At 47.9% G+C, this 21,004-nt stretch overlaps 1 protein-coding gene across 2 annotated transcripts in view; it reads left to right on the plus strand.

The window, feature by feature from the left end:
• The window catches only part of EXOC6B (exocyst complex component 6B), a 241,993-nt gene that overhangs the window by 145,031 nt on the left and 75,958 nt on the right, over positions 1–21,004 (plus strand). The window contains exons 16-19 of one of the 2 annotated variants that reach the window (XM_085223776.1): positions 864–975; positions 4,848–4,982; positions 6,255–6,434; positions 12,584–12,613. In XM_085223776.1, the coding sequence (XP_085079902.1) occupies positions 864–975; positions 4,848–4,982; positions 6,255–6,434; positions 12,584–12,613 (457 nt within the window). The remainder of the gene's footprint in view (positions 1–863; positions 976–4,847; positions 4,983–6,254; positions 6,435–12,583; positions 12,614–21,004) is intronic. The other variant, XM_085223777.1, reaches the window with a different exon arrangement.

Genomic DNA, 21,004 nt, shown 5'->3' on the forward strand with positions numbered 1-21,004 from the left:
CTGGCGTGCACTGATGGAGGGGCACGGCAGCAGCCCTGCAGCCAAAAGCAGAAAGCCAAACCCCCCCGGCTTGAGCAAGGCTGAGGTTGTAGTCATTTGGCAAAAGCCACGGATGTGTTAGAATCTGACTTACTGAGGAAAGAAAAAAAAAGGAGTTGAAAAAAAAGCAAGCAATTTTTGAGTCTTTTGATGATCTGATCTGAATGTGCAGAATCACAGCTTTTTTGCACAGTGCTGAATGCATCGGTGAGAAAGGAGTGGGTGAGCCTTAGCCTGTGCTGGGTTGGCCCCTCTAAGAGGAGAGGCATAAGGATGTAAGTTTGCCCGCGTTTGCCTTCTTTACATGCACAAAAAGGCCAAAATTGTTGATATTTCAATACATATTTCCATGTTAGCAGCTCCAGGCAGCACTCAGGTGAGCAGGTGTAACCCACAGAAGGAGTCTGAGTGAGGATGGCTCCACATATCATGGAATCATAGAATGGCTTGGGTTGGAAGGGACCTCAAGGATCATCAAGCTCCAACCCCCCTGCCGCATGCAGGGTCACCAACCTCCACATTTCATACCAGCCCAGGCTGCCCAGGGCCCCATCCAACCTGCCCTTCAACACCTCCAGGAATGGACGGGGCATCCACAGCCTCTCTGGGCAGCTGTTCCAGCACCTCACCACTCTCTCTGGAAAGAACTTCCCCCTCACATCCAACCTCAATCTTCCTTCCTTCAACTTCAAACCATTTCCCCTTGTCCTGCCCTTTCAAAGAGTTGAAAGAATGTATTAGTTTTGTTAAGTTTTATTTATTTCTTTATTTATTGCCTTGAGATAAAGCACTTTGCAAATCTCTCTCGAAATTCTGCTTTCCAGCTCTACAGAAGTTGATGATATGATCAGAAAATCTACGAACCTGCTGCTGACCCGGACGCTGAGCAACTGCTTGCAGAACGTCATTAAGAGGAAAAATGTGGGGCTGACAGAGGTGAGACAGCATGTGGAGTAATTTCCAAGGCAGGGCACCAAAATGGGATTTGGTCACTTGGAGCTCATTCCAGCACCTTGTAGGGATGCTGGGTTGGAGTGTTACTGTAAAATTTTTGGTTGGAAAACAACAAGGAAAGCACTCAGTGTTGCTGTACAAAGCAAGAGTCAAAGAATCATAGAATCCTAGAATGGCCTGGGTTGAAAAGGGCCACAGTCATCATCTATTTTCAACCCTCCTGCTGTGTGCAGGGTCACAAACCCGCAGACCAGGCTGCCCAGAGCCACATCCAGCCTGGCCTTGGGTGCCTCCAGGGATGGGGCATCCACAACCTCCTTGGGCAACCTGTTCCAGTGGAAGAAAGGCTTTGTGCTTATGGAAGGGCAATGTTTTTTTCTGCCCTTCTTTTGGGTTCTTGGGGAGTTACACATCTGGGTTGAAGGCGGGAGGGTTTCAAGGAGTGCTGGGGTGGCTTCATGCCAGACAAGAGACACGTGGGAGTGGTGAGAATGGAGGGCTGCTCTACATCTAAAGGCACATTTATATGGTCTGAACTCTGTACTGGCGTTTTCTTTTCAAGATTGACACTTTTCTGTGCACAAAGTCAGATTTCCAAAAAGTTCAAGGCTTCTAAGTCACGACTTCTTTGGGAACATGTGTGGTACCCAAACCATTAGAGTGCCTTAGTTGGGCCTCTGTGTGCTGTTATGAAGCAAGCAGGTATTAGTACAGCTGCAGTTCTTTAATTAACTGCATTGTAGGAATGTGTAGTGTTCTCTGGACACTCAAAAATACCCCATGTGGATGAATTTGGGGGAGTTCAGTGCATTTATAGCAGTCTGCATTTACACACAGTGCTTCCTCAGACCTTTTATCTCACAATCTAGAATCTCTCTGCTCCTTGGGGGCAAATTCCCCTTTTGTCTTGCTCCTCCCAGGGCTCCCTCCATGCTGAGGAATGCAGCACCATCCCTTGCACTGTCCATCTTCCAGCAGCAATCCTTTGGCTGCTCACTTTGCGCATCTTCCTGCCCCCCCTGCTTCTTTCCTTTGCATAACCATTGACCTATTGATCCAGTTTTCCTCTGAGCTTCTTAAATCTGGAACAGGTTGCCCAAGGAGGTTGTGGATGCCCCATCCCTGCAGGCATCCAAGGCCAGGCTGGATGTGGCTCTGGGCAGCCTGGGCTGCTGATTGGTGACCCTGCACATAGTAGATGTGCATTGTGGTCCTTTTCAACGGCCATTCTATGATTCTATGAAATGATAGTTATGCTAGATACTTAAACATCTTTTGCAGTCACTTTTGACATCAGGACAGTGCTTTCATGTGACATGAGACTCTTCCAGGTGCCCTCCAATCCCGTGTTCCATGCAGTCACATCTACATTTTGCATTTCTGAAGAGGGAAGGATTTCACAGAAGCACAGAATGGCCTGGTTGCAAAGGACCACAATGATCATCCAGTTCCAACCCCCTGCTGTGTGCAGGTCACCAACCAGCAGACCAGGCTGCCCAGAGCCACATCCAGCCTGGCCTTGAATGCCTGCAGGGATGGAGCATCCACAACCTCCTTGGGCAACCTGTTCCAGTGCCTCACCACCCTCTGAGTGAAAACTTCTTCCTAATACCCAACCTAAACCTCCTCTGTCTGAGTTTAAAACCATTCCCCCTTGTCCTATCACTATCCACTCTTCTAGGGCTTAATTTTTACTCAAAGCAATGCTCTCTGTTTCTAATCTAAAATATCTTCTTCCAAACAGTGGAGAAGGTGATATTCAAGTCCGTATTCCAACCTTTTGGTCTGTTGTCCTCTTTAATTTATTTTCATAATTGATCAGTTGTGATGGGAAAGAAGGAAGTCTAGTATTAGATGTGGAGGTTGGTGGCCCTGCATGCAGCAGGGCTTTGGAGCTTGATGATCCTTGAGGTCCCTTCCAACCCCGGCCATTCTGTGACTCTATGAAGATCCAGCAGGCCCATGCTGCCAAAGATGCTAAGATGGCTGTCCTGTTTGTGAAGTCAGAACTACTTAAAGTTAGATGCAGCTTTTGCATGCAGGCCTACAGGTCTGGACCAGTGCGTTGTGATGAGAAGTTGAGGAGGAATTTCACACAGTTGGAAATACCCAATATTTAATTAGCTTGAAACTGTAGGGAACTGCATCGGAGTTGTGACAGAAGAGCTGACAGAGGGAGAGGCAAACAAATGAGCACTTGTCAGGAGGCAGAAACTGAGAACTGGATTAATCCAGCAAATTCAGAATTGAGAAGCCCTCCTGATTGCTGTGTAATGCTTTCTGGGGACAGAGTGCAAAGCAGGAGGCGTTCAAGTAGACCACAATTCAATTTCTTAAAAGCAAGCATTGCCTGGAAGGGACCTCCTTGCTCAATCTGGGTCTCCTCAGCTTTGCTTTCTCTACCTGACTCAGTGCTCCCAAAGCACAGGTCCCACAGCCTCTGTGGGCAGTTTGTAAGATCTCTCTTTGTTCCCAACATCCAAACTGAGCCTCCCAGCCTGTGGCCGTTGCCCGTTTGTATGTGATCTGGCACCAACACGAGTTGGGCGCCGCCATCTCTGCAGCTTTACTTCAATATTTATGTGTCTGCAATGCTCAAGTTGGTGTTTAAACATAAAAGGATCAAAGAAGCAAAAAGAGAAAAAGAAACAATGCTGTGCCTGGCAGGGCGCTGCCTGTTTCCATCTCATTCAGAAGCAAATGATTTGTGTTTCTAAATAGTTTCTTTAGAAGAGGTAACTGCAGACTACCACACCATGCTCCTGCAATTAAGTGATGTCAGTCTGGAGCATTGTAATGCCTTCTGTGTCTGCAGGAGAAGCGTTTTGGCACCATATCAGAGCCAAATGTTGTTTGGAAAGGTTTTGTTACAGCTTACCTTGCACCTTGAACACATTCACGGCGGTCTGCACAGAAGAAAGGTACCTGCTTAAGGAATTAGTGGTGTGTGTGGCTTCCAAGGCAGCCATGCTGAAGGCGAAGCAGGGATTGCTTTGCTCTGGATTATAAACATTGGCACTGATTGACTTCAGCAGTCTTTGTCATTGCCTTTAATGTCCCGATCCGGTGCCATGCGAAGGGAGCTGAGAAAGCAGCATGGTGAAAAATAGCAGATAATGGTGGGTATGAAAACCAGGGAGATAGCTGCTCACCCACACCTCCCCTGGAGAAGCAAAGCCCTTGGTTCCTTTGTCGGGTGCCTCAGAGTGCTGCTGTTAAGTGTCACTCAAGGTGCAGGTTCGTTAGGGTTCATTAGCAGCCAGAATACCCTGACATGGTGCTTCTTTGTAAGCCTGTTGCTGGAGTGAGTGCTGACTGACAGCTGAGCGTAGGAAAGTCATTAGAAAAATATCTTCAGTGGTATTAGTGGCTGTCATGGGAAGTGCTTTCTTTTTTTCTTGTTGGTGTTTCTTCCAAAAAAATTATCTTTTGCATAACTTTCTGCTGCTGTTAAAGGAGGAGAGCCTTTGAGTGTGCAGTGAAGCTCAGTGTGTTTGTACAGCATCAGCATTTCCTGCCAGAAGTTCTCAGAAAGTGGCGCCCATCAACTCAGCACCTCCCTGGCTTCAGGAGCAACTTTCTGAATACCTTTTCTGAATCATACAATAGCCTGGGTTGCAGAGGACCACAGTGGTCATCTGTTTTCAATCCTCTGCTGTGTGCAGGTCACCAGCCACCAGACCAGGCTGCCCAGAGCCACATCCAGCCTGGCCTTGAATGCCTCCAGGGATGGGGCATCCACAGCCTCCTTGGGCAACCTGTTCCAGTGCTTCACCACCCTCTGAGTGAAGAATACCTTTTCTGAATACCTTTCCTGAATATCTTTTCTGAATACCTTCTCTTTGCTTTTGCAGCTGGTACAGATTATTATAAATACGACCCACTTGGAGAAATCTTGCAAGTTCCTCGAAGAGTTCATAACCAACATCACCAATGTACTTCCAGAAACTGTCCACACCACAAAACTTTACGGGACCACAACTTTCAAGGTAAATGGCATCTCCGGGGAGCTCTGTCCATGTTTGGGTTGAAAGGTGATTTTATCATGGCCTTGGAGCTGAAGCCATCAGATGAGCTTCTGGGGTTTGTTTCAGAGCAGCTGTATGCACTACTTTTGTCTAGACCAAGAGCCTTTGTAGCTCTAATTTACAGGCTGCAACTGCAGTGCTCATTATCTAAGGAATTAAGCAGCTTTTAAACAAAAGCCTGACTTTAATTTTTTCTTCAGTGAGCTTTCATTTTGCTGTTTAATCACCATACAGAGCTGCATGTGGCTGGCCATGAATGCAAGCTCTCTTCTTTCACTCAAGAGAATAGATTTTGAGAACTTTAGTTTCTATATCTTTCTGTTCCTTTTAGTGTTGTTAAATGCTAAAAGGAGAGTGGAAATGCTAAAAATCAGGGCTGAAAGGAAGTAATGGGATTCTCAATCTTTAAATCGTAACCCAGGAGCATCCTCCCCAGATTCTTCCCATGAAGTTTTAAGACCACAGCTGGTTCAGTTGGGGGTGTCTGGATTCTGCCCTTTGGCCACAGAGCAGAAGGGAGCAGTGCCAGGGACTCCAGCAATGGTAGGGAATTGGCTAGATGAGGTTCCCTTGGGATAACCCAGCAGGCCCTGTGACCCCAAGGAAATTCATTCCTTTTCCCATCAAACACCATCTTCCCATTTGGCCTAAGGATGAGCTTTTTCATCCTTGCCCTGTCAGGAAGGCTCTGAGCCCTTCTGCCAGTTTGTAGCCCTCCTACACCCAAAGTTTGGTGGATCTCATAGAATCCTGGAATGGCCTGGGTTGAAAAGGCCCACAGTGCTCATCCAGTTCCAACCCCCTGCTGTGTGCAGGGTCACCAACCAGCAGCCCAGGCTGCCCAGAGCCACATCCAGCCTGGCCTTGAATGCCTGCAGGGATGGGGCATCCACAGCCTCCTTGGGCAACCTGTTCCAACGTGTCACCACCCAGAGTGACACACACAGCCTTTTTCCACATGGAACGTTCTTCTCCCCTCTCTCCTTCTCCCATCCCATGCCACATTTGTCCTCCCTCTCCCTGAGTTTCAGCAGTCAGACACTAGCTTGATCGTGCCTAGAGCTGATCTGCCAGGATAAGCTAACCTGAGCTTATTGCAACCCTGTAGTAACCTACAGACACGTTGCCTTGTGCTGTTAGGGCCGAAGTTTTGATCAATCTAGCATCCTGTTCCCTATGGAACACCTTGTGCTGCGGACTCTCCATCCCCTATAACGTGGTCTCGTTGGACAGGACGCCCGTCACGCTGCTGAGGAAGAGATTTACACTAACCTGAACCAGAAGATTGACCAGTTCCTGCAGCTGGCAGACTACGACTGGATGGCTCTGGAGCCTGGCAGCAGGGCCAGTGATTACCTCGTGGATCTCATTGGCTTCCTGCGCAGCACATTTGCTGTGTTCACTCACCTCCCGGTAAGGGGCCTCCCCATTTTCTTTCTTCTTCAGGCTGGAAAGTGCACAGGCAGCTGATGGGGCTGTTGAAACGAGGGGTTGCTCGAGCCTTTATAGAGTGTGATGGAAATGGGGCCATACACTGGCCCTGTTTGACAGCGGATCAAGTGTTGTGAAGTAAATCTCTTTCTAAAGTAAGCTATTGCACGTGTTAGCAGAAGTGAGAGTCCCCCCAAGAATTTGCATGTCTATGGGAAAGAGGGAAATATCCCAGTCCACCAGCAGAAGCAAGATCATAACTCACTGGCCACCTATACCATGTTAGCCTTCATCTTAACAGACATTCAAGAATGATTTTTGAGAGATCTCAGTGTAAGGGCGTGTATTATTCAAACTGCAGATCCATTTCCAAATGTTTGTCAAGTCACTGGGTGCCTTACATCAAAATATGGCTCTGCGTTGTAAGGCAGCATGTGTTTCTTTCCTTTCTCTGCTGTCCAAAATATGCCTGTGTTTATGCTGCTATTGCGATCAAAAATGTCTTTTATGTTGTTTTTTTGCAGTTGGCTGAGCAGTGTCCACTTGAATAGGAAAAATGTAATCATCAGGGAGTTTCATTTTTGCTCAGACAGCTTTTTTTTTTTTTTTCTTTTCTCTTTTAAACAAGATTTGTTCTGGGCTGTCTGGATATATACTTACGAGTCTCTTCAATCAGCAGGTATTTGGAAACAGCAAATCCACTGAATTCTGTATTTGTCCCAAAAGCAACTTCAGATTTTTCTTCCTCACTGAACTGCTACCTATTTGTTGATACTGCGTGTCCAGGATTGTAGAATACCAGCCCACACTGTGGACACCTCTCACTAGCTTGGATAGAAACAGGAAGAGAAGGTTAATAATGCACAGTGGCAGCTTCCTGAATTTCATTCTGCTTGTTTGTGTCCAGGGATTGCACTGCTGGAAAGGATGTTCCAGCACTCCAGAACTGCTTTAGGAGGTGTTACAGCCTCAACACTTTAGCAGTGCTTTACAACCTTCTGCATGGCTCATGCTGGACAAAGCTGTGAGCACCTGATGGAGCTGTGGGTGTCCCTGCTCATTGCTGGGAGTGGGACCAGATGGCTTTTAATGGTCCTTTCCTACTCAAACCACTCTATGATGATTCTGTGTCTTTGGCCACCAAGAGAGAAATCATGGAATCATTAGGGTTGGAAAAGACCTCTAAGATCATCAAGTCCAACAAATGAAAGTGAAAGGAGCTTTGGGCAGCAGGGCTGGGGCAAGGTGGCCCTGTCCAGGGCAAGGATTGGGACTGGATGGGCTTAAAGAAGGTCCCTTCCAACCCAACCCATTTGATGACTCTGGGAGTCCTTACACAACTAGTTGAGTTCATGCAGCAGGGGTTTGCCTGTTATTCTAGTGTGTAGGGAAGGGGTACCAGAAACGAAGATATGCTCAGCCCTCTTCTCTGCTTCACTTTGGACTCTTATTGATATTTTTGACATTCTTGTACCTCAAAGAGCTGGGTGTGTTTTGTATAGGGAATACCCCAAGGACCCGTAAGGATCGTTGAGTCCGGCTCCTGGATTAATTAACACTGAAGTTCTCAGAAAGCATTGCAGCATACCTTACTGCTCACCGCACATTTGCTGTCTCCTGCTCTGTCTTTCCCTCCATCAAGGGCAGAAATCCCCTTTGTTCCTCCTGCACAGATGAGGGGGGTCTGCTCTGCACTGGAGCGTGAAGCGTGGCCACCAGGAGAGAGGAGGATGGGGAGAGATGCCCACGATGATTTATGAGACAGACCTGGAGTGATTTATCTTCCTTAAATATTAATGTTTCCTTTTTGAATTAATCAGAATGGTTTTGGAGAAGGGGAAGGCAGCTGGTTGGTCTGGAAGGACTGTTCAGGAGGCAGCTGGTGGATGCTTGCCATGCTGCAGGAGCTGGGTAATGTGACAGAGATGCTCAGCTGCTGCCTTCAAAGCACTGCCCAGCACTGAGCCTCCCACCATCCCCATGGATAGGGCAGTAAAGTGACACAGAGCTGCAGATTGTGAAACTGGGAGGCCTGAGTTAAATGGTGGATAAGAGGGAGGGGTATCCATGCCCACAGTTGGGATTGGAGCTGATCCTTGAGGTCCCTTTCAACCCAAGCAATTCTGTGATTCTGTGATTCTTTTATGTGTTGGAGTTCCTTCCTTCAGAGGAGTGTTGTGGAGACCAATTCCTTGCCTGCTGCTGTCGGTTCCCTGCGGGCATCACCAGTGAGGATGAGTCAGGAAGAGCTGAAGGCTGTCGGAAGAGCACCAGCTCCTTTGATGGCTCAGCTGATTGCTTCTCAAGGACCTCTTCCCAGCCACTGATTTAGAAACACTTAATAATTTCGGTGACTTTCTGAATGATTTGTAGGAGGTGAGGCGTGGGAAAGCCCCCATCTGTCCAAAGCAGCACAGAAAAATGAAGGCCATGTTTGTGACAGCACCGTGTGGACGGGATGTGCTTCCTTTGTGAAAGGAAAGGGTGAGAGGGCCTCGAGAGGGAAAGGAAGCATCTCCCAAAAGCACAAATTGGCACTGAGTACTGTGGGACTGCTAGCAGCAAGGTGAAGCCTTTTCCGTGCTGCTGGTCTGTCTCCAGCCCTAAATACATGGGCTTATCATATTGCCCTGTTGTAAATGAGTTTGCAGATGTTGGATGTCCTCACAGCAGTAGCCACAAGGAAAGAAAATAAGGCATCCTTTGGTCCCTATGTGTAGCCCCAGCTCTGCGCCCACCCTCCTGTTCCCATGTCCTCACTGCTTTGGCAGTGCCCCTTCCTGCAGAGCTTTGTGCCCATTGGGTTTACACATGTGAGGAGCTCTCTGTGGCTGTTTGCACTTGCAGTTGGTTTTGAGCAGAAGAAGAGTGGCAGGCAGAGGGATGAGTAAGGAGCAGGAGACGAGCTGCTCGGCGGCCCTTTGTCACGACAGCAATTACAGCAAAAAACCCTCATCTGCTGATCAAAGAAACTCAGCCTGGGCACGCAGGCGGTTACGGTGCTAAAATCACATCAACAAAAAGAGCTGTCCTGTAATAGAACGGAACTGAAAGCCCTGATCCTGCAAAAATGCAGGCGGTTGCTTCATGTGCTGTGTGTGAGTAATTCCATTGTGCTGCACAGGGCTGCTCGTGGGCAGGAAACCTTGCTGGGGTCAAGGCTTGGAGCACAGCGGGCAGAGGGGATGGCCTTGGGGGTCACGGAGTGCTACAGGGAGAGGAGAGGAGTGAAAGGGCAGCTCCATCCCAGCTTTGGCTCTGTGCTTCTGTTTGGGGATGGAGCAAGGCTGAATTTCTTGGGGAAGAATTGATGCCACTGGTCAAGTTGATCCTGGCTGGTGGGATGGCACAGAGACCCTGCTCCTCGAGTAGAGATTGCAGTTCCAAGTGTTGAAGTAGGGATTGCAATTCCAAGTGGTCAAATGGGGATTGCAGTTCCAAGTGGTCAGTCAAGAATTGCAGCTCCAGGTGGTCAAGTAGGGATTGCAGTCAAAGTGTTGAAGTAGGGATTACAATTCCAAAGATTTGAAGTAGGGATTGCAATTCCAAAGCGTTGAAGTAGGGATTGCAATTCAAAGTGTTGAAGTAGGGATTGCAATTCCAAGTGGTCAAATGGGGATTGCAATTCCAAAGTGTTGAAGTAGGGATTGCAATTCCAAAGTGTTGAAGTAGGGATTACGATTCCAAGCGTTGAAGTAGGGATTGCAGCTCCAAGTGTTGAAGCAGGAATTGCAATTCCAAGTGGTCAAGTGGGGATTGCAACTGTAGGTGGTCAAGCAGGGATTGCAGTTCCAAGTGTTCAGTCAAAAACTGTAAACCCCAAGTGTTGAAGAAGGGATTGCAATTTCATGTTCAGTCAAGAATTGCAATTCCAAATGTTGAAGCAGGAATTGCAATTCCAAATGTTCAGTCAAGGATTACAACTCTGGGTGGTCAAGTAGGGATTGCAATTCCAAGTGTTAATCAAGAATTGCACCTCCCAAGTGTTGAAGTAGAGATTGCAATTCCAAATGTTCAGTCAAGAAGTGCAATACCGAGTGTTGAAGCAGGAATTGCAACTTCAGGTGGTCAAGTGGGAATTGCAGCTCCAAGCATTGAAGTAGAAATTGAGCAATTCCAAGTGCTCAATCAAGAATTGCAATTCCAAGTGTTTAAGCAGAGATTGCAGTTCCTAATTTTTCCTTCAGAGCATCACAGCTCCTACTGCTACCCACGCCAATGGTGGTTGCTACTCCTAAAGCTGATGGAAGATGCTTTCTCTTGGGAGTTGGGAGCCCCCAGAGCCTCTGCTTTTTGCAGTTCTGCTTTGGGATGGTGAGCCTGGGGACGCAGAACGCTTTGGAGGTGAAAAGTTCATGGTGAAGTTAATGGGGCTTTGGTGCATACCAGTGCTGCATGAAATTTTCATGGTGGTTTATAGCCACAATTCGAAAATGCTCCGCTAAGTGCCCAAAATGTCTCAAAGCAAATAACATGCTGGTGGAAATAAAAGCATAATTAACATTTGGCTTCGAGGCTGCCCTCTTCCTGTGTTAACCAGTGAGGGTTGGTTACTGCTGCTGCTCTGCTTATTAATATGGGATGCTCGGGCCTCCTTTAAAAGAAAATACTTCTTCTTTTTTTTTTTTCTTTCCTTTAAAAAAATAAAAAGAAGGGGAAAAAAAAAAAAAAAAAAAAAAAAGGTTTGCTGTTTTTTAGCAGGGAAAAGGCCATGGCCTCCAGAATTAACATTTCCAGCATCATACTTTTAAAAGAATGACTGAAAAAGCCTTTTGTCTTTGATGGCTGATTGTTGTTTTTATTTCTTGTTAGACAAGTTAATGTAAATCGCATTGACAGGGCTACTCCAAACACACTGATTTGTTGACATTAAGCTTTTCAGAGATGGAGGGTTGTGTCAACACCTACAGTGAACTGTCAGGTTAACAAAGCAAGGATGTTTTCCTGGGGGAGGGGAGCAGAGTGGGGGGAAGGGGTGTGTTTTGTTTTTATTTTAAGTTTCCTTTAATCCTCTGTTAGTCTTGTATCTTGATAACCTCCTTTGGAAGGTAATCAGGGCAGGTCAAGAGGTGACGGTGACCCAGGAAGGGGAAGCAATCTTTCAGCGATCGAACAAACTCCAACCTCCGCCATCCTGGGCAGTTCAGTTCAGTGGAGGGATTTCTCCTCCTCCTCCTCCCCCCCCCCCCCTCTTTGTGCTTATTTTTGCCAGATGGCAGGCACAGATTTCAGCTGGAACTGCACAGACGCCGCGGACGCTCCGCATGGAACATTTTGCCTTATTCATCAGATTGGCATCTCTTCCCAGTTGGAAATACGTAACGCTGGTCCCAGCAGCTCTTGGGTAGAAAGAGCTTTCAAAGTGTTTATTTTCGTTTTAAAAGAGAATGGTTACCTGTGTTTTACCTTTAGAAGTTGAGTCTCTTCATAATAATGTTAGAAGACAATGTGGTGTGCGTGGTGATAAATGCACCACAAGCCTGAGCTTTGTCCCAGCCACAGTCTTGACCAAGTTGGGAGGGATGGTCTACTATTAGATACGGAGGTTGGTGGCCCTGCCTGCAGCAGGGAGGTTGGAGCTTGGTGATCCTTGAAGTCCCTTCCAATCCAAGCCATTGGATTCTGTGATGGCAATTTATTTTACCCAGTAACTATCATGAAACCATCATATGAGCCCCAAAACCAGGTTCCTTGGATTTACACAAATGCACTCTGTGCATAGATAACATCTCCTTGCCCTTGCAAGAGGTGGGTGAGTTTTGTAGATGTCTCTGGGCAAATCCCTGCTGCCTCTTGCTGGGGTCAGACATCCATCCCATCCATTTTGTAGGTGGGAAAGCTGAGGCACGAGGCTGTTGTCTTGCCCCAGGTGGCTCAGCACGTTCAATATCAAGGCCAGCAACGTCTGGTGGGACGTGGCTCATCTGTTCCTCTTCCTCCTCAGTGCCATATTTTGCTCTTCTCATTCACCGAGCAGCCACAGCATCCCGCAGCCCGTGCCTCAATTGGGGAGAAGCAGCGATGGGTTGTAGCACCCACACGTGATAACTGATGTGTACCTCTCTGCCTTGCTTGCTGTTGCTTTGCTCTCTTCTGCTCTTGACTCAAACTCCCTGTGTTGTCCTCTGTAGGGGGATGTAGATGCCCACTCTACCATGTCGGTGAGTACACGGCTGCGCCTCGTGCCCTCCGCTCCGCTCGCACCTCCAGTGCTAGAGGGTGACTTGAACCAGGAAAGGTCACTGCTCTTGAAAGAGAGGAAAGGAAAATATTAACTAACTTTGGGTGGAAGCCTATCCCTTCCGCTGCTGCCGGCACAGGCATGGATTTTCTCTCAGCTTGAGATCAATCTGTAAAATCAATAGGGGAGGGTTTCCTTGCAGGAACACGTGCTGTTGCAGCAGCATTGCCAAATTGTTGCTCTTATAGCACATTGCTTTTAACTGCCTCCTGTTATGTCCCGTGCATCCCTAAACATTAGAGGCAACACCTGTTATTTGGGAAAGAAGGATAAGATTTTCAACCTCAACCTGAAAGAGAGAAGACCATTGCATATATTCCCTGTTCTTCCTGTGGTCTGATCAGCACACATCCTTGTCAGGCTGCATTCCCAATGGGGAATTCCCATCTCCCTCCTGGCCTTAGTGCTAAGCCATCTGGCTCTATCAGTAGAGAGTAGCGTGGTCTCTTGGTGTTTGCTGTCTCCCAGTTGGTACAAGGGCAATTAGCAAAGCAGACCTTCAGGACCTTCCTTCTGGTTCAATGCATGCCTCTAAGCGTTGTCGTTTCTGCTTGTTGCCTGTGTTGGGAGAAAAGCGAAGGCATTTCAGCAGATAGATCCCAGATTGCTCACGAGCTGCTTTCTTGCTTCTATTCTGATGTCTGCAGCCAAGCCGTGTGCGAAACCAAGCACACCTCGTGTTTCTCGATGCCGTCGTGTGCCTCTGCCCTGCTCTGAGCTTCTGCTTCTATGCCTGCATAGCCCTGCAGCCCTGCTCTGTGTTCAAGCTGCCCGTGGGGCTGCCCGGCCAGATCGGCGTTGCACGGTGCTGTTGGGTGCATGCACCCCTTTGCCTGGAAACTGAGCATAGCTGAGCCCTGAGCCCTTGTGTGGGCACTCAGGAGTTTCAGAGTCAACAGCAAGGCCTCACATCAATGCCAGCTTCTGGAAAGAAGGAGCCATCCTACAGCAATCCTGGCCCTGCGGGCACGGATGTGTCACACTTGGTGGCAGTCCCCCATCAGCCACCGATTTGCAGGGGAGATCTGAGTACCCCCTTGTGCTCAGCCCGTCCTGTACAGGGGCCTGGGGTGTACCCCCAGAGGGATGGAAGCAAAAAGGAGCATTGCCTCTGGCTTTTGAGACTTTCAACAATTTAGAAGCCAGATGTATTTATTTCTTTAATTGAATCCAGTGCCTAGACAGCTATGGAGTCAGCTTCCTACGGAGAGGGGTGCATTAGTTTCATTAAGGTAAATCAATGAAAAGTAATACCTGGAGGTCCCCTGGAAAGGGTCAGGGATGGAGTAATCCCTTTATACGGTGGGACTTTGCTAGCCTGCTCTTAGTTGGTTTTGTTCTTAACTGCAACACATTCTAATTTTGCTTTTAACCCCTCTAATTTTTTGTTCACTTGGTTGTTTGTTTTAATTGGTGGAAATAAATCACTAATCTGTCTGAGAGAATGAAAAATAAAAATCTGATTGCACGAAATAGCAGCACAAAGGAGCAATTGTAGCTGCATTTAAAGAGTCCGGTGGGAAGCAGTTGTGGCTGATCCTAGAGGTTTCTCCATGTGATAGATATAGAAAAACACCCCAAATTGTGAGTTGCCTGGGTCACAGGCATGGACAGGGCTGTGAGCAGCCTCTATAAAATCCTCTCTGGTTGCTTCCTCTGCTCTCCAGGGAAGATCCTGCTCTCTCTTGAGGTTACTCGACCCAGTTTGCGCTCAAGGTTGGACACAGTGAGTTTGCCATGGTCAAAGCTGGGATCGTGCCTGGAGCAGTGCTCGTGTGGCTGTGGGGTCTGGGCTGTTCCTGATGCTCTGGAGCTGTGTGCCACTCTTCAGATGTCCCCGAGATCCCAAATACTGGCCAAAAGGAATGGGTTGGAACGAGAACTTCTGGTTGCACTTCCGCATTCAAATATGGTGGAGTTAGCTTTGTTGGCTGGGGAAGCCTGACCTCTGCTTAACCCACGAGTGCTAGTTAAGTAGGATCTGGGTAAGCCAAGTTATCTTGTAATTACATGGTTTCTTGTGTGCTTTCAGCACTCTGAAAATTAATTGAAGCTAAAATGCCCAGTCCCATAAATCCTTTAAACCAGGGTGTGCGCGCTTACCTAGGTTTTGCTTCCCTTTGTGTAGTCACTTTGGCATGTTTGGCTTTGATTTCGTTTTACAAACTTAGATTTATAAAGCTATTTTGTGCTTACTTTTGCATGCACAAAGAATCAGATGTGTGGTACGGGGAATTTGGCAGTCAAAAAACCATCCTCAGCGTAAGGAATTCAAACACGCCCGCTGCTTCCTGCACCAGAGCCCAGCACAGAGCTTCCAGCGGCACTGTCAGATGTTAAGGCATGTTTCTTTTTCCCCTTTGGGCTCAAATTTAAGTGAAACAATAGACTTTGCCATTATATGCTTTCCTCTGGTTTCGTACGCTGGCAACCTGAAGTCTTGCAAGGCTTCGACGTTGGGAGCACGCATGGGAATGTTGATGAATGCCATATCTGCAGCAGAATCATTGAGTTCTTAAAGTTGGGAAAGACTCTTGAGATCATCAAGTCCAACCATTAATACACGATGAGGAGCAGAATGGTGGGAAGGAAGCGATCGTGGATGCGGGCATGGAGTTTGGTGACTGTCATTGGGTGCCAGCACAGAGCTGTGTGTTCTCCTTGCACCTTGCAGCCTACATAGCAAGAGAAAGGAAGCAAAACACTGAAAGATGAGGATCTTGATGGATTTTCTCGTGGTTGCCATGGTCTTTCTTCACGTTGTTTCATGAATTAGAATGAATAAGGAGAACTGGACTTGCTAATGAAAAAAAATGCAACAAGGTGCCATTAAGTTTTGCAGCTTTCATAGATCTGTAGAGTCATTCAGGTTGTAAAAGACCTCTCAGATCCCCAAGTCCAACCCCAACCCATCCCACCAAGCCCACTGACCACAGCCCTCAGTGCCACATCTCCGTGGTTCTTAAATGCCTCCAGGGTCAGTGACCCCACCGCTCCCTGGGCAGCCTGTTCCAATGCATTGCCACTTTCTGAGGAGAAATTGTTCTTAATAACCTACTTCCTCCTCTCTGTTTCTCAACCAGAAGTTGTGTTCTTACATGAAATAAAACTTTCATTAAGATTTAGTTCTTGGAAAATTGTAAGAACAGCGGCAGTTTCACATGCTTCTTGTGCAGATCACTACTTCTCAGTAATCAGCTCTGACTGCCCGGTTCAGAAGCAGAAACCTACTGAATTGCATTGGAAACGGAATGGTTTTTTATCTTTTGAGCTCTTTTTTTTCCAATCTGCTCAACATCTGGGGCTGAAGTCACATCCAAGTTCCATTTCCAGCGGGCAGAGCCAAACATCATGGAGAACGCACCAAGCCCTCAATGGGCACCGCAGTAAGTGGGCATCTGTTGAGCTCTAGGGTCTCTAGGAGCAAGGCATGGGTTCTGCACGAGGCTGAGCACAGCCTGCTGGTCTTCCAGCCTTGAGATCCTTCCCCTTTTAATTATAACCCAACTCCTAGCAGTGCTCAGTACAGATGAATCGGTTCTGTGCACTCTCTCTTTTTAAGCCTTCCTGCTGCTGTAATTGGCAGATGCTTTGCCCCGATAAATCAACAGAGATGAGCGTGGTTCAAACTCTTCATACATTAGGGACAAAATTTAAAAAAAAAAAAAAAAATCTGCATTTAATCAACTTTTTGTTTCCAAAATGGCAGCTGCTTTGTATTTAATGGAAAATCAGCCTCTTCCCAATGGAAAGAATGTTATTCCCAAAGCGAATACAAAAGAAAATAAAAGCCACAAAAGAGGGAGGATGAAATATGTCATTTATTTTTTCTCGTTCGTTCCAGTTTTTGCTCTCTGATAATTGTCGGGCCAGGGCTCTGGTTTGTGTCAGGCATTTTGGGAAGCCTCACCCCATGGACACGGGGACTGGGGAGGAGCACGGCGAGGGCTGCGTGGCTCTAAGAGCTCCAGGAGGAATGACGGCTGCTCCTGGGTGAACAGAGTCTCGTTAAACGCAGGCTGTTTGTGGGCTTCATTCCTTCTTAGAGGTACCTGTGCTGTTTGGACATTGTGTTTTTCCGTGGTGGAGGGCTGAGGAGTGTGGATTCATTCATGGGAAAGAACTGTTAAGATGATCACATCCAACCATCAACCCATAGAATCCTAGAATGGCCTGGGTTGAAAAGGACCACAATGCTCATCCAGTTCCAACCCCCTGCTATGTGCAGGGTCACCAACCAGCAGACCAGGCTGCCCAGAGCCACATCCAGCCTGGCCTTGAATGCCTGCAGGGATGGGGCATCCACAACCTCCATGGGCAACCCGTTCCATTGTGTCACCCATCCCCACCACATGGCAAAGCCAAAGGGTTCCCTTCTGCCATGGCATAGAGATACCTTCTGGGAAAGGAGAACTGGGTTTAGCTGCTGTGGTGTGCTCTGCCCATACGTTTTGGGTTGTGTTGAAGCCTTGCTTTTGATGGCTAGAGGGCTGGAGCACCTCCCCTATGAAGACAGGCTGAGGGAGCTGGGCTTGTTCAGCCAGGAGAAGAGAAGCTGCAGGGTGACCTCATTGCAGCCTTCAGTACCTAAAGGGAGCCCACAGACAGGAGGGGAGTCAACTCTGTGCAAGGGTAAATAACTGCAGGACAAGCTGAAATGGTGTGAAGTTGAGGGAGGGAAAATTGAGGTTGGATATGAGGGGGAAGTTCTTTCCAGAGAGAGTGGTGAGGTGCTGGAACAGCTGCCCAGAGAGGCTGTGGATGCCCGACCATCCCTGGAGGTGTTCAAGGCCAGGTTGTTTGGGGCCCTGGGCAGCCTGGACTGGTATGAAATGTGGAGGTTGGTGGCCCTGCTTGCAGCAGGGGGTTGGAGTTTGATGATCCTTGAGGTCCCTTCCAACCCTGGCCATTCTGTGATTCTGTGATTTGCTGTTTCCCATATTTGCATTTCCCATGATTTCTCACGGATACAAACCCCTTGAGCTGTGCTTCTGCTGTTGAAGATATTCACTCCTTCGTGTGAGCAAATGCATGCAATATGTGATGGGCTGCTCCTCTCCATGGCCATGCAGGAACAACCTTGCTGTGCCCAAATTAAACACCATTTGGTGTTGATGCTCCCTCCAGCTTCACCCAGAACAGCCTCCAGCTGTTGGCCTTGGCCTTCAATAGCAGAACCAAACTCCTGTTTTTTTTTTCTTTTTTATTGGAATTTGAGGGGTTTTGTATCAGCCTGCAGTGGTCAGCATAACTGGCTGTCTGGTTTATTTTTGTGTGGTTGCAGTTTCACTATGGTCTGTGCCTGCAGTCTGTTGCTGCTCATGGGTGGCATCTGAGATTCATGGTGGAGAGCTGTCTCTTGATCATGGTTGTTAGATGACAGCGATGGTTGAAGTTCTAAGACAGGAATCCCCATTTTTTCATCAGAATAGTGTATGACAATGCCTCGGTGGTGTCAGTCTGTTTAAATCTGGTGGTTTGCTGATGGCAATACAGCTTCTCCTGTAGAGGCAAGTGGGATGGGGTGGAGTTTTGTGGGGTAGGCTGGAGACAGTTGTGCTTTGGATCCAAAATGCCGTCTTCAAAGAAGGATGTATGCTTCTCCTTTCATTAAGTTGAGCACCAAAAAACCTGTAATTTTAGCTCCCCCAAACAATGTGAAGGACCTGGTTGGGTCCAAGTCTGGGAGTGTCCCTTTCCTGACAGCACTGCATGAGTGTTGCTCATTGCCAACTTTCTCTTACAGGTTGGAAGCTTTCTGCTTCTTTTCCTTGGCAGATTCCAAGGCCACGTAACCTCCAGCTGTGTACTTTGTAGCTTGGGGCACCACTCATGTTGGTGGGATTTGGGATGTTGCAGGTTTGAGCTCTGCTGTTCACTGTAGGTGCTGAGCTTTTGTAGACAATGAGTGGCTCTCTGGATCCCTGGTTTGAAACCGATCCCTTAGGGATGGATTTTTGAGCATGTTGGACATAGAATCATCATCATAGAAGGGCCTGGGTTGAAAACAACCACAATGATCATCTGGTTTCAACCCCTGCTATGTGCAAGGTCACCAACCAGCAGACCAGGCTGTCTGGATCCACATCCAGCCTGGCCTTGAATGCCTGCAGGGATGGGGCATCCACAACCTCCTTGGGCAACCTGTTCCAGTGTCTCAGCACCCTCTGAGTGAAAAACTTCCTCTTAATATCCAACCTAAACCTCCCCTGTCTCAGTTTAAAATGCAGAGGAATTAATGAGGGTGGTGTTGAGACCCTGGCACATCAGGTTGGCACGGGCACACTGAGGGGCTCAGGCAGCAAAGCTGATTTCCTAATATTGCCCTCAAAAGTGTCCTGATTTTTCCCACCTTGCCCACAAAAGTGGCAAAGATTTGCGAGATAACTCAGTTTGCTTCTGCAGAAGGAAAACTTAAATAGCCCTGATTCCATCCTCCTACTCTTAGTGCATACGTTGCAATGAGGAGCTGTATGATGGCGGCTGTTTCACTTGCACCTATTTGTGGGCAGGATACAAGAACACATAGTCTAAATACCAGGAAAAGGGAGCTGACCTTTCTGCCATCATTTCATAGAGGTTTTATGTTGCCAAACCATTGTGTTAAGATGATTGGGATGAGTCCAGCTCATGGTCCGCTGGTTGATGCTCATGGACTAAGGAAGGGAACAGGATGCTGTGAAGCAGTTTTACACTGCAGGCTCTGGGATTTTCACAGTGCCTTATTTTCTTGTCCGAACCAGTATTCTTGACTCATAACTATGATGGAGTAATTTATATCCCCATCCCTGGAGACTTTCAAGGCAAGGCTGGATCAGGCCCCGGGCAACCTGTTCTAACTGTGCTGTCCCTGTTCATTGCAGGGCAGTTGGACTAGATGGCCTTCAGAGGTCCCTTCCAACTCTAAGGATTGCATGATTCTATGAGTCGTGTTGTTTATAACGAAGTGAACTTGTAATGCTGAGGAGTTCCATATTTATTTTGCCCATTTTTCTATTGTGTGTACCCGCGTGGATTTGCATTTCTAAGCGTAGTGCACCAAAGCAGTCTCGGATGAAAACAAGTTCTGCTGTTATAAAAACAGAACACAACAGTTGCAAACCCTGGGACTGCTTGAAACCTGTCAGACTTTGTTTCTTGTGGCAGTATCCCATTAGTCCTTCGGTGAGCTGACAGAAGGGTTAGCAGTGCCACAATGGGACTTTTGTTTGCGCTTTGCCCGCACTGCGATGGGGATAAGGGGCAGTGGGAGGCAGCGGCGGCCCTTTGGAGGTGGAGGTGATGCGGGATGGGTCCCCATGGGTCTCCCTGGAGCCTGCAGGAGTTGGTGCAAGCCGGGAGCCCCCAGCCCTGCAACGAGGTGGGTAGCGGCAACCGATTCCTGATTGCACACTAAGATTAATGGGTATTTATTTTAACAACCATTCCGTTTCAGTAGCTTTTAATGAGTCCTTTGATAGCAAGTTCCTTAATTAACAAGGCTGCCTTTCAGCTTTTCCCTTCCCTAATTGTTAACATATTTGCTATTTTCAAACAAATACGCTACCGTGAGCAACACCGGCTCCGCGCTGACCTTCTCCTGCCTCCTGGGAACCCGAAGGGCTTAATCTGCTGCCCAAGGATGAAATGCAGCTGAAATGAGATGATTTCATGGCTGGTTTCCTGCAGCGTGATTGACTCGGTGTGGCATGGTCCAAGGAGTGCTGCTTGTGCTGATGTGTGGCACCTATGGCTTGCATCTTGGCAACAGCATCGGGTGGTTTGGCTCTGCTGCTTCATTCATTGGTATTCATTGGGTATCAGGCCTCTGTGCATCTCTGGGGGCATCAAATGGGCAGCATCACCTTGAGAGATGTCACATAATCATCGAGTCATTAAGGTTGGAAAGGACCTCTGAGATCCCCAGGTCCTATCCCAACCCATCCCACTGTGCCCACTGACCTCAGTGCCACATCTCCACGGTTCTGGGACACCTCCAGGGATGGTGACCCCACCGCTCCCTGGGCAGCTGCTCCAGTGCCTGACCACTCTTTTGGAGGAGAAATTCTTCCTAATGTTCAACCTGCCTGTGATGTAAACATCAGCTGCAGACCCCAGCTACAAGGAGGTTGCACTGAGAGCAGTGGACAGGGGGATTCCTACGTGGGGAAAAAAGCAGTTACAGACCAATTAAAGTCTGCAAACAAACCCACGGCTGTTGATGGTATGCTCAGGAGGAGAATTGCTATTTTGCTGGCCGTGTTTGAGATGGGCAAAGGTGGTTGGGCATGAGCTTGGGTGTCTCAGCAGCTGAGCTCCACGTGTACTCATG

Source organism: Meleagris gallopavo, chromosome 4 (genome assembly GCF_905368555.1).
Source record: "Meleagris gallopavo chromosome 4, MGAL_WU_HG_1.1, whole genome shotgun sequence".
Lineage (NCBI taxonomy): Eukaryota > Metazoa > Chordata > Aves > Galliformes > Phasianidae > Meleagris > Meleagris gallopavo.